This window comes from Cucurbita pepo, chromosome 15 (genome assembly GCF_057944985.1).
Source record: "Cucurbita pepo subsp. pepo isolate OVF chromosome 15, ASM5794498v1, whole genome shotgun sequence".
NCBI classification, from domain to species: Eukaryota; Viridiplantae; Streptophyta; class Magnoliopsida; order Cucurbitales; family Cucurbitaceae; genus Cucurbita; species Cucurbita pepo.
Window position 1 is genome coordinate 11,489,915 of NC_141812.1, and position 16,746 is coordinate 11,506,660.

Consider the following 16,746-nt stretch of genomic DNA (forward strand, 5'->3'; position numbering starts at 1 on the left):
CTTTAATAGTATTTTAAAAAAAGACCCTTGAAAACGTTTTTTTCACAGTTTAAAAATAATTTTACCTTTAATGTTATATTTTAAAAAAAAATTAAAAAATTATACGTTAATATATGGACGAAAATCGTCTATCAACAACTTATAGATTATCTCTAAACTTTTTAATATACTCTTCAAAGTTTATGAATATTTTTTTAAACATGGTATTGACAATAATATTTTTTATTTTTAAATTTTTACAAAAATTAAAAACATTTTTTAACGTTTAAAAGTATTTTTAAGATTTTAAAAAAAAAATTAAGAGTATTAAAGACATTGCTTAGTTTCTGCCAGTAAGCATAAGAACCTGCCTGCACGTCGTAGCTCACCAAAACCCATCTGATAAGCATAATGGAAATGCAGCCAACAACGGGTTAGCATATATTTCTTCAGAATACACATTGCTATCTAGTTTAATAAACAATGGAATGATTACAAATGATTCACCACAAGAATTGGAGCTCTGTTGCTACATAAGTGTTCTATTAGACAAACCCGAAGGAAGACGACGAATGGCTCGAGCGATCGGTTGGCGAAACTCGAGCATGCTACCATGGGAATTTGCTCCGAGTTCTTGGCTAGCTTGAGTTAAAAACTATATCAATATTCACTTGAACCGCTGCCATGAGGTTCTCTCCTTATCATGTTGAGCAAGTCCTGAACAACCGTCGACATTGGTGGCCGGAATTCAGGTTCCGACTGCAAAATGTAAACAAGGTTTCGTGAAGATGAAAAGAATCAACAACTATATCACAAGGGTACAATCCAACTCTTTAAAGTTGTAGCATAAACGTAACGGCCCAAGCTCATTGTTAGCCGATAGTGTTCTTTTTGGGCTTTCTCTCAAGGTTTTTAAAACACGTCTACTAAGTAGAGGCTTCCACACCCTTACCAAGAATGTTTCGTTCTCCTCCTCAACCGGTGTGGGATCTCACAATAAACCTATTACGACGGTAAGATACTATTTGGCGAATCAATAGGAGTACATGAAGAACAATATTTCCAACACCAATGTCATGCAGCTACTCACCTGAACACATTTTGATATGATATCGACAAAGTACGATAACGACTTGGCAGGGTATCGACCGTTGAGTGAAGGATCGACCATGCTTGTCAATGCCTCTATGTCGTGAAGCTGAGGAATCGCCCATCTGACTAGAAACTGCTCGCCTCGGGACCTCGTTCTATACAAACAGTGGAAAGAAAATGAATCAACTAGAAATGTGCCATTAATCATCAGTCATTTTCTTTCAACTACTTACCTGTCATAAGACATCCGACCAGTTAGAAGTTCCAGCATAACCACACCGAAGCTGTAAACGTCACTCTCAAGTGTATAAACTCCTGATTCAAATTCTGGTGCTCCGTAACCGTATTTCGTTAGAAGCTGACCAGATAGCTGGGAAGTATCGAAAATGACGTGTCAAAACAATTTAAGCTTTACTTGACACAAGTAAATGTTTAGAGTCTGAAATATTGAAGGACTAGGAAGAGTCCGACGCATTTTCACATTGCATGTGTGTGTGTAACAACTCAAGCCCACCGCTAGCAGATATTGTCCGCTTTATCCCGTTATGTGTCGCCGTCAGCCTCATGATTTTAAAACGTGTCTAGGAGAGGTTTCCACACCCTATAAGGAATGTTTCGTTTCCCTCTCCAACTGATGTGGGATCTCACAATCCACCCCCTTGGGGGTCCAGTGTCCTTGCTGGTACACCGTCCAGTGTCTATCTCTGATACCATTTGTAACGGTCTAATATTAAGTGTCGGTAAATCACTAAACTATTCCAAGAATCTCAGTCAAAAAACAGACATCAGAGCAGATTTCCAACATAAATTTCAGGTTGTGTCATATTTGCATTCAGAAATAGAAAATTTCGACTACGAGAAGGTTAACGGTAATGGCGTACCTGACTAACCGCTCCTTTCGATATCAATGGAGCCAGACCACAATCTGAAACGCGCACGGAAAGATCATCATCAAGCAGGACATTTGCAGACTTGAAATTCCTATGAACTACAGGCGGCTGACAGACCTCGTGTAGATACCTTCAAACAAAAATGAAGAACAAATGAATATAGAAGTATACACATTTCCCCTTTACACTCAGTCAGTGGCAAAGCTTAAACTTGCATAAAAGAGGTCATATGAACAGCTTACTTACTCCAAGGCTCTTGCAGCGCCAAGAGCAATTCTAATGCGAGCATTCCATGAAAGTTTCTTTCTGAACTCTTCATCTAAGTGCAGGGCATCCTGCAATGTTCCACCACTGCAATACTCGAAGATAAGAAGCCTTTCACCATGCTCTGCACAGTAACCACTGAGCTCAACCACATTAGCGTGCCGAATTCTATCGATATTATTCACTAACTCCAGAAATTCATCGTCCTTTTGCTGACTGAATGCTCTCTTATCCAGTTTCTTGACGGCCAGTAACTTCGAAATTGTTAGAATGAGTAAACGTTAGATATGGGTCATTAGAGCTTAAACATAGCAATGCATATCAATAAGGAGAAAATTGGGCTGGGATGATTAAATTGTTTGTATACACATTCAATCATATAAAGAGACTGCGCCCCCACACTCGTTTTATCCTCGTTTCTAGTCAACATGTAATAGCCCAAACCCACCGCTAGCAGATATTGCCTTCTTTAGGCTTTCCCTTTTGGGCTTCCCCTCGAGGTTTTAAAGTGCGTTAACTGGGGAAAGGTTTCCACACCCTTATAAAGAATGCTTCGTTCCCCTCTCCAACCAATGTGGGATCTCACAATCCACCCCCTTGAGAGCCCAGCATCCTCGATGCACACCGCCCGATGTCTGGCTCTGATACCATTTGTAACAATCCAAGCCCACCGTTAGCAGATATTGTCATCTTTGGGCTTTCCCTTCTGAACTTCCCCTTAAAAGTCTACTAGGGAGAGGTTTTCACACCCGTATAAGCAATGCTTCGTTCTCCTCTCCAACCAATGTGGGATCTAACAATCCACCCCTGAGGGCACAACGTATTCACTGGCACACTGCCCGATGTCTGACTCTGATACCATTTGTAACAGCCCAAGCTTTTTGGGATTTCCCTTCCGAGCTTCCCCTCAAGGTTTTAAAACGCGACTACCAGAGAGAGGTTTCCACACCCTAATAAGGAATGCTTCGTTCCCCTCTCCAACCGATGTGTGATCTCACACAACAACTACTGAAAAACAAGATTAAGTGGCTGCGTATGTGGTCAAATACAAGTAATCAACATCGACTTCACATTTTAGCCCAACTGAAACTAAATTTGATCCCTCAATCTGAGCATGGTGAATATCAATATATCTTCAGTTCTTACTATATATATACTTCATATGCTGAGCACAGATAACAATCAGTAAAATTATCGAGACACAGAAATGTTCTAGGAAAGAGACTACGGAAACATTTTCATTCAACAAAAGGGATTAACAAAAATTTACAAACAAAATGACATTATTGACAGCAGTAAACTTACCTTCCCACTGGGAAGCTGTGCTCTATATACACTCCCAAGCATTCCTTCTCCCAGAAGATTCTCTTGCGAAAAGCTGTTTGTATATTGCTGAAGGGAAGCAATGGTAAAAGATTTTGCAAAAGTTGAGGTAATTTTATGTTTAGTGGGAGGCTTCAAGGGAGGAACTTCAGCTGGAACAATGGGCACGGCAGAGACCACTTCAACAGGAGGTGGTGGTGGTGGTGGTGGTGGGGGAGGGGGAGGCCTTAGATAGACATCGAGTGTGTTCATATCTACTTCATGATGATCCTTCTTTGGAACAGCGCTGATTCTTGGCATATTTTTCTGTGTTTCTTCATGAGCTTTTGGGACCTTCTGAGCCACTGGTTGAGGTTCCTGCTTTGGCCTCACAACTGCTGCTTTTGGAACTGTTGATAAGTTTTAACGTTTCAGTTCAAATAAGGAATAATTTTCTAGGACAAAAACAAGTGCTAAATAGGATGTATTAACCATTTGGTATCTGATCAATTGAATGGTGCATGGATCCCTGATTTCCAGCATTCTCTCTCTCGCCCCTATAAGCACCTATCTGATGTTGCTTGGAACTACTATCAACTCTTCTCCTTCTGCACCTCGGCATAAACAGCACACATGCCAAAACCAAAATTATGAATGACAAAATTACTGCAATTGTTATCAAAACAACCCTTTTAGTGTTTTTCTTGTTTCTTCCAGAACTGGATTCCTCTGGGGCTGATGGTCCATCAGCCTGTTTCTTTGGGTTTCGTTTAGAGGACGGCGGAGCTCCAGAAACTGGCGGTGCACCTGAAACGGGCGGTGCTCCTGAAACTCGTGGTACTGGTGCTGGCTTTAATGGGGGAGATACAGAAGGAGTTGGCGCCGGAGTAACAGAAGAATTAAATGGATTTCCATCCTTTCTGTGACAGATATGGTAATGCCAAAATGAGATCTAAGTAGTTCACACGAGAGCTTCCAAGTAACAGCTAGTGAGACATACACTTGGTCTTATGTTCAGAATAGCTCAGTTCAAAACATACAATAAAAGAGAAATAGCATCTCCTCCCACTCACCTAAAATTAGGGATACTCAACACCTTCTCAGGTATGGGTCCAGAGAAAAGGTTGTTCTCTATATTCCTGCACAAAGACAAGGAATAAATATTAAGGAAGCAAGCAAAAATGTAACCGCCCAAGTCCACCACCAGTAGATATTGTCTGTTTTGGCCCATTATGTATCGTCGTCAACTTCACGGTTTTAAAACGCGTCTGCTAGGAAAACGTTTCCACACCCTTATAAGGAATGTTTCGTTCTCCTCTCCAACCGGTGTGGGATCACACAATCCACTCCCTTAGGGGTCCAGCATCCTCGCTGGCATGCCGCTCGGTGTCTAGCCCTGATACCATTTGTAACAACTCAAGTCCACCGCTAGCAAATATTGTCCATTTTGACCCGTTACGTACACCATCAACTTCACGATTTTAAAACGTATCTGCTAGGAAGAGGTTTCCACACTCTTATAAGGAATGTTTCACTCTCCTCTCCAACTAGTGTAGGATCTCACCAAAAGAAAAAATAGCATACACAAATGAAAAGAATAGCTGAGGCAAGTACAAGTTTCTTAGTGGAAGGTCTTGCAGAACATCGAGGGTTCCCGACAGCTGATTGTTCTGCAAATTCCTGCAAACTAAAAATAATTAGTACACAAATGAAGATATCTAGTTCTCATTGGGGCAGTGCAACAAGATACTCACAGGGTGGTCAGTGCCAATAAGTTGCTAGCAGATGGAGGCAGTGGCCCACTCAAGTTGTTATTGGATAAGTCCCTACAGAAACGACGGCTTCAGTCATCAAACCAAGAACTAAAGCATAAACACAAAAGCTAAGAGCTGGGGACATACAAATTCACCAATTGAGAAATGGCTTGAAAGGAATCTGGTATTTGTCCACTTAATTTGTTATCATTCAACGACCTATAAGGTAGAAAAAGCATGAGATTCATAAGCTAAGTAAAAATAATAACAATCATACTAAAATCACAAACAGGGAACATTGGCTTACATTGCTGTCAGATGAATCAAAGACGATAATGAACTCGGAATAGTTCCAGTGAACGCGTTAGCTGAAAGAAAACTGGGAAAGGTAAAGATGATTAAAGATTTTGCAATTCATGCACGAGTAGTAAAGCATTTAGCTATAGAGAATAGGAGCTTACAAGTTCTGCATGGTAATGGGTAAACTGGATGGAATACTTCCCCCTATATGATTGTTGCTTAAATCACTGCCAGCAAGCATAGGCTGTGTGAATGTCAGAGACTAACGTAGCAAGAGAAAGCAATGTAGCAAATGATTTTACATGTCATCTTTGAATGTTGATGAAGAATTTCTTCCTTCTAAGTATAAAAGTCAAGAATAGTGCAAGATGAAATAAATATACAAGTAATGCGAGCTTTGGCAGGTCATGGTTTCTGTAATAGCCCAAGCCCACCGCTAGCAAATATTGTTCGCTTTGGCTCGTTACTTATCGCCCTTAGCCTCATAATTTTAAAACGCGTCTATTAGGGAGAGGTTTCCACACCCTATAAGGAATGTTTCGTTCTCCTCTCCAACTAACCCTGTAAGGAATGTTTCATTCTCCTCTCCAACCGATGTGTGATCTCATAATCCACCCCCCTTGGGGGCCAGCGTCCTCGCTAGCACACCGTTCAGTGTCTGCTTCTAATACCATTTGTAACAGTCCAAGCTCACCACTAGCAAATATTGTCCGCTTTGGGTCGTTACGTATCGTTGTCAGCCTCACAGTTTGAAAATCCGTCTATTAGGGAGAGATTTTCAAACCCTATAAAGGATGTTTCGTTCTCTTCTCTAACCGATGTGGGATCTCATAATCCAACCCCCTTGGGGCCAGTCTCCTCACTAGCATACTGTTTAGTGTCTGGTTCTGATACCATTTGTAACAGCTCAAGCTCACCACTAGCAGATATTGTCCGCTTTGACTCGTTACGTATCGCTGTCAGCCTCACGTTTTTAAAACGTGTCTATTAGGGAGAAATTTCCACACCCTATAAAGAATGTTTCATTTTCTTCTCCAACCGATGTGGGATCTCATAATCCACCCCCCTTAGGGCCAGCATCCTCACTAGCACACCGTTCAGTGTCTGGTTCTGATACCATTTGTAACAGCCCAAGCTCACCACTAGCAAATATTGTCCGCTTTGGCTCGCTACGTATCGTTGTCAACCTCACGGTTTTAAAACACGTATATTAGGGAGAGATTTCCACACCTTATAAAGAATGCTTCGTTCTCTTCTCCAACCGTTGGGATCGAATAAGTCGGGATTATTTGAATCAAGAATTTATGCATTCATATGCAGAGACAAGCACAATAACTTACATTGTTTGGATCGAAGCAAACAATCCCAAGTCGTCACCCAGTTCACCTCCCAAATTAGCAGCATTAACAATTCTATATCATAAAGTTGTCAGTTAACTGTAGTTTGAGAAACACGCATTAAAATATTCCAGAAAGGATACTAACATACATTTTAATGATGCTTGAATCATTACATACAACACCTTGCCATGCGTCACCGCACGGATCTTGCCCAATGCCCCATCCAGGAAGACTGGGGAGTCCCAGTGCAGTATGTAAGCTACTAATAGCAGCAACTATCAACAAGAAATAATACATATAATCAGCTATAGTGTAACAGTCCAAGCCCACCACTAACAAATATTGTCCACTTCAGTCCGTTACATATCGCCATCAGCCTCACGATTTTAAAACGCGTCTACTTGAGAGAGATTTCCACACCCTCATAAGCAAGCTTTGTTCCCTTCTCCAACCGACATGGGAGCTCACAATCCACTCCATCGGGGGTCAGCATCCTTGCTGACACACTACCTAGTGTCTGGCTCGATACTATTGTGAGATCCCACATCGGTTGGAGAGGGGAACGAATCATTTCGTATAAGGGTGTGGAAACCATGAACCTGACGTCGATAGTAACGAGCCGAATCGTACAATATATCCGAGAACTGGGCTTGGGAAACAAGGTATGTACAAAAACACAACCCAACAAGAGGAGCCAAGCCAAGACTAACTTCACAAAAAAGGATCAAGTGACTAAATTATATGATAAAACTAGAAAGTTAAAGTTAAAATGAAGCGTTACCATCCCCAGGATTCGTAATTCCGACAAGAACATGAGCTGAACAGATAACGAATCCGACTAAAACTTGCACGCAGATCCTCAAATTGTCATTCCTCGAGGATCTCTTCCAACCCATTGATGCAAAACCCACCTCTATGTCTTCTTATTGAAAAAGCCCAACCCCTGCAAGCATCCTCCAACCTGAAATCACCATAGAACAAATCATAAACTCAATACCCAGAAAACCCAAGGATTAAACTCACTCTAAGCTCAACATTCCATAGAACAAAGATTAAACTCAATCTAAGCTCAACATTCCCTAGAACAAAGATTAAACTCAATACCCAGAAAACCCAAGTCAAGAATTGAACACACAGCAGAGTGGCGCCGACCAAACCCAAACGCTCAAAGTCCGATAACTACTACAAATCTGAATCCATCAAGAAAATGGTTTCCAAAAATAGAAATACAAATTTGCAGTGAAGTTCGAGGAGCATAAAACTTAGCAAAATGCAGAGAAAATTTGACGCTGGAAAGCGAACTGCTGAGAAAAAGAAGAACAAAAAGCTGGAAGCCGCTTTCTACAAGCTCGAGTTCTTAATTATATTAAACATCGAACACCCAAATGAAATGAAGATAGGAAGAAACTGGGATTCATTGCATCAAGCAAGAGAAGTAGAACACGGCAAACTTACATTAAACAAATCAAAAAACAGAAACGAAAACTTCGAATTCAAATCAATTCAATTCAATTTCAGCTCAAATCGACGAACACCTTATAAGCTAAGAATCTTGAAAAATAAGTAAAAAGAAGCTGGAAATGTAGAAAGCAGTACGGTAAAGGCCTGAAATTCTTTTAAACTTTGCTGCTTTTTCTCTCTCGTTCTCAATGTTCTGTTTCTCTCTCTACAACTTTTTAATAATAGAAATTATAAAAAATTTCGGTGTATGAATTTATTGAATGGATTTGTAGTGCTATGGTTTTTTAGATGAAGCATGCAGAACGTGTACCACGCGCTCTAGAGCGCGTGTGATATCCCCTACTTGCTCGAGAAGGCATGATGTTCCCCATTCCACTTTCCTTTTTTATCTCAATTTTCTAAATAATATAATGTCGACCTTTTTTATATTATTATTTATTTCATTTTAAGAAATTATTCTAGAAAGATATAGTTTTATAGATATATTGAATATATAATACGGCATCAATAATATACATGTTGTGGTCACAAATTTTTATATTTAAATATTAAAAAGAAGCTGAATATCAACTTGAGCATAGTTCAATTGGTTTTTCTGTCTATAGGGAAATAATATTGCTATGGTCACAAAATCACAATTTTATATTTAAATATGAGCATAGTTCAATTGGTTTTTCTATCTACAGGAGAATAATATTGCTATGGTCACAAAATTTTATATTTAAATATTAAAAAGAGCTAAATGACAACATGATTATAATTCAACTAGTTTCTTGTCTATAGGGATAATATTAATGTGGTCACAAAATTTTATATTTAAATATTAAAAAGAAGCTGAATATCAACTTGAGTATAGTTCAATTGATTTTCCTGTCTATAGGGAAATAATATTGCTATGGTCACAAAATCACAATTTTATATTTAAATATGAGCATAGTTCAATTGGTTTTTCTATCTACAGGAGAATAATATTGCTATGGTCACAAAATTTTATATTTAAATATTAAAAAGAGCTAAATGACAACATGATTATAATTCAACTAGTTTCTTGTCTATAGGGATAATATTAATGTGGTCACAAAATTTTATATTTAAATATTAAAAAGGAGCTGAATGTCAACATGAGCATAGTTCAACTAATTTCTCTATAGAGTTGAAGGTTTGTATAAGAGTCGGAGATAGGAAAGTGAAACGCACGCGCATAAGATGGGCGCGTGAGGAAGCTTTAACCGTCACAAAGGAACTACGCCGGAAGCTGGAGTATACTAGGGGCCATCACGTGGTCGGTCGACTGTGACATGGGCTCTCTGTCAGAACCCTACGGCTCACCACCCCCTAACAAAAACGTCAAAAATTTTACCTCATTTTTTCAATTAAATAATATTTTCAAATACCAGCCAATTACAATTCAGAACAACAATAATTCCGTAATTAATTTAATTTAAAATTTTTAATTTAGTTTCCCTAAGTTTATGATTTAAAAATTTTCAATTCGTACTATATTGACAATGACATGAATTAATAAAGTTTAAATAAATGGTAAAATTAAAATTATACCAAAGTTGAAAATAATAATATTAACAAAATTTTGGGGTCAAATTATGGAATTTTTCCTAAGATGTCGGGGAGAAAACAAACATTCAATCAGTGCCCTTTTGAAAAAATAATTATAAAAAAAACCCCAAAAAGTCTAAACAAATAATAACCAAATTTGTTTAATTAATTAATTAATTAATTAATATTAACAATTGCCTTCCAGTAAGATGATTTTTGAGAATATTCCAATTTTCAGCAGCCACGTGACTTTCTTGCTTTTTTTATTTTTATTTTTAGAGAGAATAAAGATGGAAAATAGGAAGAACTTTCTAGTAATGGGCGAAGATTGGGGAGTTTTTGTAATTTAGTTATCCAGATGGGGCAAAAGTTGATTTGCTAATACTAAAAGGAGCTTCCGGATATAATTAATTAATCAAGACAAAGAACTTTTATTTTTAGAAAAGGAATTGCAGAAATAGGCTCCGCATACTTTTTTCTTTACTTTTTATCCTTGCCCTATCCTTTCACTTCCTTTGTTACAGAATCTAGAAGGTGAAATTACATAAAAGTCCCTGCTTTTTTTTTTTTTTTTTCTTTATATTTTACTCAAAAAATTTATTATCGTAGGAATGAAAATCAATTGTTTTTATGGGATAGGTGGCGTATAATTGGACGTGAAGGTTATTTATTTATTTATTTATTATTATTATTATATATGTTAAAATCAAATATATGAAGTTTTGATTCAATTTAAAAAAAAAAATTTGTCCAAATAAAATATAACGATTCTGCTCGTTGCTAATAGATATTGTTCTCTTTGGGTTATCTCTTTTAGATTTCCCTTTAATGTTTTAAAACGTCTGCTAAGGATAAGTTTTCACACATTTATAAGAAATATTTTCTCTCTCTCTTAATTTCATATCATTTTCATTGATCTTTCATGTGGGGATGTAGCTCATATGGTAGAGCGCTCGCTTAGCATGCGAGAGGTACGGGGATCGATACCCCGCATCTCCAAAATAAGTTTTCTATTTCCTTTTTTTAATATTTACGAAATTTTGATAAAAAATAATGAAGTATTAATTGCAAGCGGGTAAAGATTTAAGTATTAATTTTATATCAAGTGGGATCTCACATAGTCGCATCGTCTAGAGATCTCTTCCTAATTGTCTAGTGATACTCCATTCGTTATTTCTCTCAATTCTTTCACCTCTCTAGCGTAATAAGCCATAAATTAATAGATTAAATTGAAGAAAATTGATCGATCCAAATAAAAATTTAATCAAGAGAACGAGACGTATCCTTACATTTAACACTATTACTTTACATGTTCGAACGAAACAAATAAAATAAAAGTGGGTATTTTTCTAAATGAGGAAATGAAAATTAAATTAAGATGGTGTTTGCCCAAGTCACCTTAATATCTACATCATGGTCTAATTTAGAAACGAAATAACACGACAAGCAACAAAAAAGGAGGGTAGGGAAAGGTATTGGAAGTGGGTTTTAATGATGTTTTAATTGTAGCTCGAGTCTTATTAGCTAAGTAACCTTTTTTATGTTTTTTTTTTGGGCTAGTTTGTGTGTTCGTCAAGTAATCTTTTTCGTGGAAGGATCTAGAAGAAACAAATAGCTAATATGTTACTTTCTATTCTCGTAGATAAATAGAAGAGATTCATTCATTGAGAAGAATCAGAAGTTAGAAACTTTCGACTAAAATTCAAAAGAAAAATCAAAAGACAGGATTCTTTAAAAATAAGTATAAGACTTTAAAAATAAGTATAAGAGGTTTCTAATCAATAAACTAGAGATCAGCAAGTCAATGCTCAATTTAAGTCAACCAACAAGCTAGAGGTTGGTCCTAAACAAGCTCGAGGCTGATCCAACCTATCATTAAGCTCAAACAGACCGATGACAAATCATTCAAGAACGATGAACGAGCCAAAAGAATCTATCACCTAAAAAGATTAAAAAAAAGAAAAAAGATTGAAGGGTGATTGAGTGAAGGAAAATATGGAAGTTTGGTAAGGAAAGCAACATGTTCTTAACGAAGTTCTAACTTAGGATAAGGTTTGGTTTGATTAATATTATAAGATAAAGACATTTTTGGATAATCATAGAACCAATGTCCAGTCAGCAACCCAAATTTGGCGGCTGAGGTTCCATTCAACATGTCTCAATTGGGTCACCTCCATCAAAAGCTTACATCATTTGATCTGAAAGTATGTCTTTTATAATTTTGTTTCGATGGCGATTACGACATCATATTTTAAAAAAATTATTATTTTACTTTTTTATTTATTTATTATATAATATTCTTAAAATATCTAGCTATCTAATATGACATCGATATGCATTTTGTTCTCTTTTATGAAACTAGAATCATCCGATGTCTTGTGGTGTACCTGAATGATATATTAATTTGGAGCTCAAGATCTAGCATCGGTTAGGAGGCCGATGACAGCTTCAGCTCATTGCAATCTTGCGACTCTCTAGGTGAATTTTTTTCAAGATCTATAAACTGAGTTGGAACCATCTGATGCTCGACCACGAACGGCGGCCGTAACAAATCCTATTATAAAATTTGAAAAAAATAAGGTGGATATTATTATTTTTTTTAATTATATATTTTTTGTAATTAAATGAAGCTACTAGAGGGTTTTTTGGGCTTTTAAATTGGGCCAAAATATATCCATCATCAAGCCCAATTCCTATGGGATTTGGCGGGAAAACGCCTTACCAACGAACGTCCTTCATCTGTCCTGAGGTTCTCTACGGGGTCGCCAATCTCACGATGAACAGCCATGGCAGAAGCTTAGCTCGACTCCTAGAATCCATTGGCAGATCTTTCTCTTCTTCATCTTCCTCAACCGCCGCCTCTGAGACCTTCTCCCAATTCCCTCGAACTTTAACCGGTCTCCGTGAACGACTCGCCGCCGAGTCCCCTTCACTTTCCGACTTCATTGACCTGCAATCTTCTGAGTCGTATTCGGTGGAGGTTGGTACGAAGAAGAAGCCCCTTTCTAAGCCTAAATGGATGAAGGAATCCGTGCCTGGTGGCGAGAAGTATGTTCAAATCAAGAAGAAGCTCCGCGAATTGAAGCTTCATACGGTTTGTGAGGAGGCTAGGTGCCCTAATTTGGGGGAATGCTGGTCTGGTGGAGAAACGGGCACTGCCACTGCTACGATTATGATACTTGGTGACACTTGTACCCGTGGTTGCAGGCTAGTGTTAATTCAATTTATTCATTCCATTTCGTTTTGACTATTTAATTACCAATGTGGTTTTGTCATATAAATGGCCGTGTTGATTACTTTGATATCATCTCAGTGCCTCTGAACTTCTATTCATTCCATCGCTGTTTTGGGATTGTTTGTAGTCCAGGTTCTGTAACGTCAAGACATCACGAACTCCGCCTCCACCAGACCCAAATGAGCCGAAAAATGTTGCTGAGGCAATCGCATCATGGGGCTTGGATTATGTGGTCATCACTAGTGTGGATCGCGACGATTTACCTGATCAAGGGAGTGGTCATTTTGCAGAGACTGTGCAGAAACTTAAGGTGTTGAAGCCAAATATGCTGATCGAGGCATTGGGTACTAATTCCCTAGATTCCTTTTCGTATCACAATGTCACTTTCATTGTTGCACTTAAGGATCCTTGACGTGACGCTTGATTTTAACGAGCCTTCTTTTATCTGGTTTCTATCAAACTAAGGAATTAAGTGAAAGCCACTTCCATTGTTACATTTTTTTTTTGATGTTGCTTAACTAATTGATTTTGCAGTTCCTGATTTTCGAGGAGACCCCGGCTGTGTAGAAAATGTTGCGAAGTCAGGCCTCGACGTCTTTGCTCATAATATAGAGACAGTTGAAGAGCTTCAGGGAGCAGTTAGGGATCATCGTGCTAATTTTAAGCCATCATTAGATGTTCTAGTTATGGCCAAAGAGTTTGCCCCTTCTGGAACACTTACGAAGACTTCCATTATGTTAGGCTGTGGGGAGACACCAGATCAAGTCGTGCAAACAATGGAGAAGGTGAGAGCAGCTGGAGTTGATGTGATAACGTTTGGTCAGTACATGAGACCTTCAAAGCGCCACATGCCTGTATCAGAATACATCACTCCTGAGGCTTTCGAGAAGTATCAAAATCTTGGCATGAAAATGGTAGTCTCTTTCTTATTATTTGAACATTTTGGTTGTGTCCTGTCTTCTTTGTTCTGCAAGAGATTGTTTAATCAAGCCCTTAAACCCTTTTTAAATCCCGCTTTAAAACATTTTTTTTCGTTCACCTAAACAATTTTAAGCCCTCAGATAATCAATCCAATCAGGCTCGTAATCTGGTATGCTCCTTCTCTAGGATTTGTATCGTTGTAATTTTATGTGTAATTGTGTTTTGATTGTTCGAGGGAGTCCATGATTTACCTTAAAGTATATACTAGTTCACACTGTGCTGCAGAGCCCTTATTTCTAAATTTATAGGAAATCTCCACCATCAAGTATCACATGATCAATAGTTTTTTAATGGATGGGGAGTTTGTTGCCATGTCTTGAGGGTGCAAGAATTATCTGAAAAATCCATTTTTTGTTTGGTTGTGACAGGGTTTTCGGTATGTGGCATCTGGCCCAATGGTTAGGTCCTCATACAAAGCAGGAGAATTCTATATCAAATCAATGATTGAATCAGATCGGTCAGCTTCTAGTTCACACCCTACCCAGCCTTGATTATTGCTACCATTTCTATTGGTCATTTGTCTCCAACCATCCCAACATAATTAACCACGTTGCATGTATGTTGACGTGTTGCCAAATTGCACTTTTGTTCAGTCATTTGTCAAATTTCTGTGCTCCTGATCCGTTGCAGATGCCATTGAGTCTGCTTTGCTATGTTATATGATATGTCCCCTTCCTCCTGTTCTTGCCGATCAGCATGGGAATATTGTTATTCTTGTAATGTTGAAATTGGACTTTCATTCATTTGCTATTTGTATAGGTTTACTTCTTTACCATTTAGCTCGTTCATTCAAATGCTTCACTTATTGGATTCTAATGAAAAAGCAGGTTCAACTGTTAACGAGTTGACATAAAGGCTCTGCTCATTTTCTTCTCTAGCCATCATCCGGTGATGGGAAAAGCTGTGGAGTGCTCTGTTGAGTGGTAAAATATTTTTGTTTAGAAGGAAGTTAAAAAGGAAAGTCAGGTGAATACATTATACATCTTTTTACGATACCCTGTCTGACTTATAACTTGAACCAATCCCATGCCCCGTATTAAACACGCCATCGACAGTCAGTATCTTCTCCATTGGTACTGGGCGTCGAGCCATTTCCCTGCCAACTCTGCCACAGCTCCTCTCTTCCCCTCTCTGTTTCTGGAGTGTCACGCCCAGGTGCTTTTCTTTCCCACCCAAATTTAGTACCCTCAACCCTTAATTCAAATTTTCAAATTCAATTATCTCACTACATTTAGCTTCCATCTCCATTACTTCTCCACATTCACCACTCTATGGGTTGTTGCTGCAGCAGAATCTTGGAAACAGGTCAGCCTCATATCCTGGACAAGGATCGTGGTTCAGCGAAAACTCCGTCACCGGGATGCGCCATCACCGATGTTGGAAACATCCCTGGCACTGGAACCCCGGAAGAGGAAACCGTCAAAGAAGTCCTCTCAGAGACTCCCATTGCCAAGCCATGTAACATACAGCAAACATCCCCAAAGAACAAGTCTTCCGAGCTGAAAGTAAAATCAAGTGAAATGGATGGTTCACTCAACAAAGTGGAGGAAGGTACACTTTCAGTTTCAGAGGTATCTCAGGTTACAGAATGGTGCAGCAATATGAGCGAAAGCGTGTCAATGGCAACCACCATTTCGGAGCAAAGAGAAGGGGATGAAGCATCAAGTAAACAGAGCAGAGAAATGGGTCGGAATCCAAAACCGAAAATTCGAAGAAAGCGTCCATATTCCGGCGACCCATCATACCGAAGAGAACAGAGAGACAAATGTGCAACAAAGAGACCTGCTGAACTGTTATCAGAGAAGAAGTCGCGTGTTACTTGCAGATACACACATGGAACGATAGAATCAAGAGAGGCGAGGACCAGGAAACTGAATGGAGGGCAAGAACAAAAATCTGGAGTCAACCATGGCCGCCGTTCGAGGTCACCAGCTACTCGAACAGTTAGAGAAACGAATAAGACAGGGAATATGAAAAGCAGTGCCTTGAAAGTGACTGGACAAGCCGGTGAGCAGCCAGAGGCAGTGACCACCGAGAAAAGAGACGAAGGAAAGGTGGATAAGGTAATGGATGGTTCAGCAACTCAGCCCCCAAATGAATCCATTGAAAACCCTCTTGTCTCACTTGAATGTTTCATCTTTCTGTAGATTTTAGAACATATTAGTGTATTGGGTAGGAGTTGGTTGGCTTGTATGTCAAAATTCTGGATATGTGTTGTATACAAGACTTGGGTAGTGATTGCTGTAGTTATTTGATTGCTTGTTGTTCACTTGGACCGCCCCTTTTTTTCCAAATCTCAAGTGGAATCATGGTTGTTTAGACTCTAAATACAGGAAGAAATTAGTATTTCTCGTGTTTTGAGATTCCAACTTGGTTTTGGGGATTTGCAATTCAAATGGTCCTCCAAGTTGGCATCTTTCTTTATTGTTCTTGGGAAAAGTGAAGTCTTTTCTCTTTGGGCTGGTATTGAATATGCATGGAGTACAGGCTATGTCTTCTCTGGTGGGGCTAACGCTCAACGTTTCTCTTTTTCTTTTCTCTATGTGTTGCATTGTGGACTGCGCTGTCCCGAGCACTCCAGACAAAGGAGTCAA

General features: G+C 38.7%; 2 protein-coding genes and 1 non-coding gene across 12 annotated transcripts; 2 read left to right on the plus strand and 1 right to left on the minus strand.

Annotated features, from left to right (window-relative positions):
- Positions 1-364: 364 nt before the first annotated feature.
- On the minus strand, positions 365-8,641 carry LOC111811652 (protein STRUBBELIG-RECEPTOR FAMILY 3). 5 transcript variants are annotated; one of them, XM_023698625.2, is made up of 17 exons: positions 8,518-8,641; positions 7,703-7,882; positions 7,070-7,196; positions 6,922-6,993; positions 5,743-5,808; positions 5,589-5,660; positions 5,429-5,500; positions 5,282-5,353; positions 5,142-5,207; positions 4,601-4,666; positions 4,020-4,447; positions 3,531-3,937; positions 2,208-2,479; positions 1,953-2,091; positions 1,305-1,441; positions 1,070-1,226; positions 365-738 (listed from the first exon to the last, which is right to left on the minus strand). In XM_023698625.2, exons 2-17 carry the CDS (start codon positions 7,815-7,817, stop codon positions 640-642), a joined length of 2,367 nt encoding a protein of 788 aa, XP_023554393.2. In that variant the 5' UTR covers positions 7,818-7,882; positions 8,518-8,641; the 3' UTR covers positions 365-639. The 5 variants fall into 5 exon arrangements, with proteins under 5 accessions (XP_023554393.2, XP_023554394.2, XP_023554395.2 ...); XM_023698626.2 differs by lacking the exon at positions 8,518-8,641 and adding an exon at positions 8,377-8,511; XM_023698627.2 differs by lacking the exon at positions 8,518-8,641 and adding an exon at positions 8,026-8,501.
- A 2,221-nt stretch (positions 8,642-10,862) lies between these two features.
- On the plus strand, positions 10,863-10,935 carry TRNAA-AGC (transfer RNA alanine (anticodon AGC)). Its single transcript has one exon. It is a non-coding gene; the product is annotated as a tRNA-Ala (tRNA).
- Positions 10,936-12,634: 1,699 nt separating this feature from the next.
- LOC111811728 (lipoyl synthase, mitochondrial) lies at positions 12,635-16,421 on the plus strand. 6 transcript variants are annotated; one of them, XM_023698748.2, is made up of 5 exons: positions 12,635-13,143; positions 13,304-13,515; positions 13,706-14,085; positions 14,521-14,609; positions 14,980-16,421. In XM_023698748.2, the coding sequence occupies exons 1-5, from the start codon at positions 12,713-12,715 to the stop codon at positions 14,990-14,992; spliced, it is 1,125 nt and encodes a 374-aa protein (XP_023554516.1). In that variant the 5' UTR covers positions 12,635-12,712; the 3' UTR covers positions 14,993-16,421. The 6 variants fall into 6 exon arrangements, 3 of the variants coding, with proteins under 3 accessions (XP_023554516.1, XP_086974183.1, XP_023554514.1); XR_002817590.2 differs by having other exon boundaries at positions 12,636-13,143; positions 14,521-14,708; XR_002817588.2 differs by having other exon boundaries at positions 12,637-13,143; positions 14,521-15,307; positions 15,441-16,421.
- The last annotated feature ends 325 nt before the right edge of the window (positions 16,422-16,746 follow it).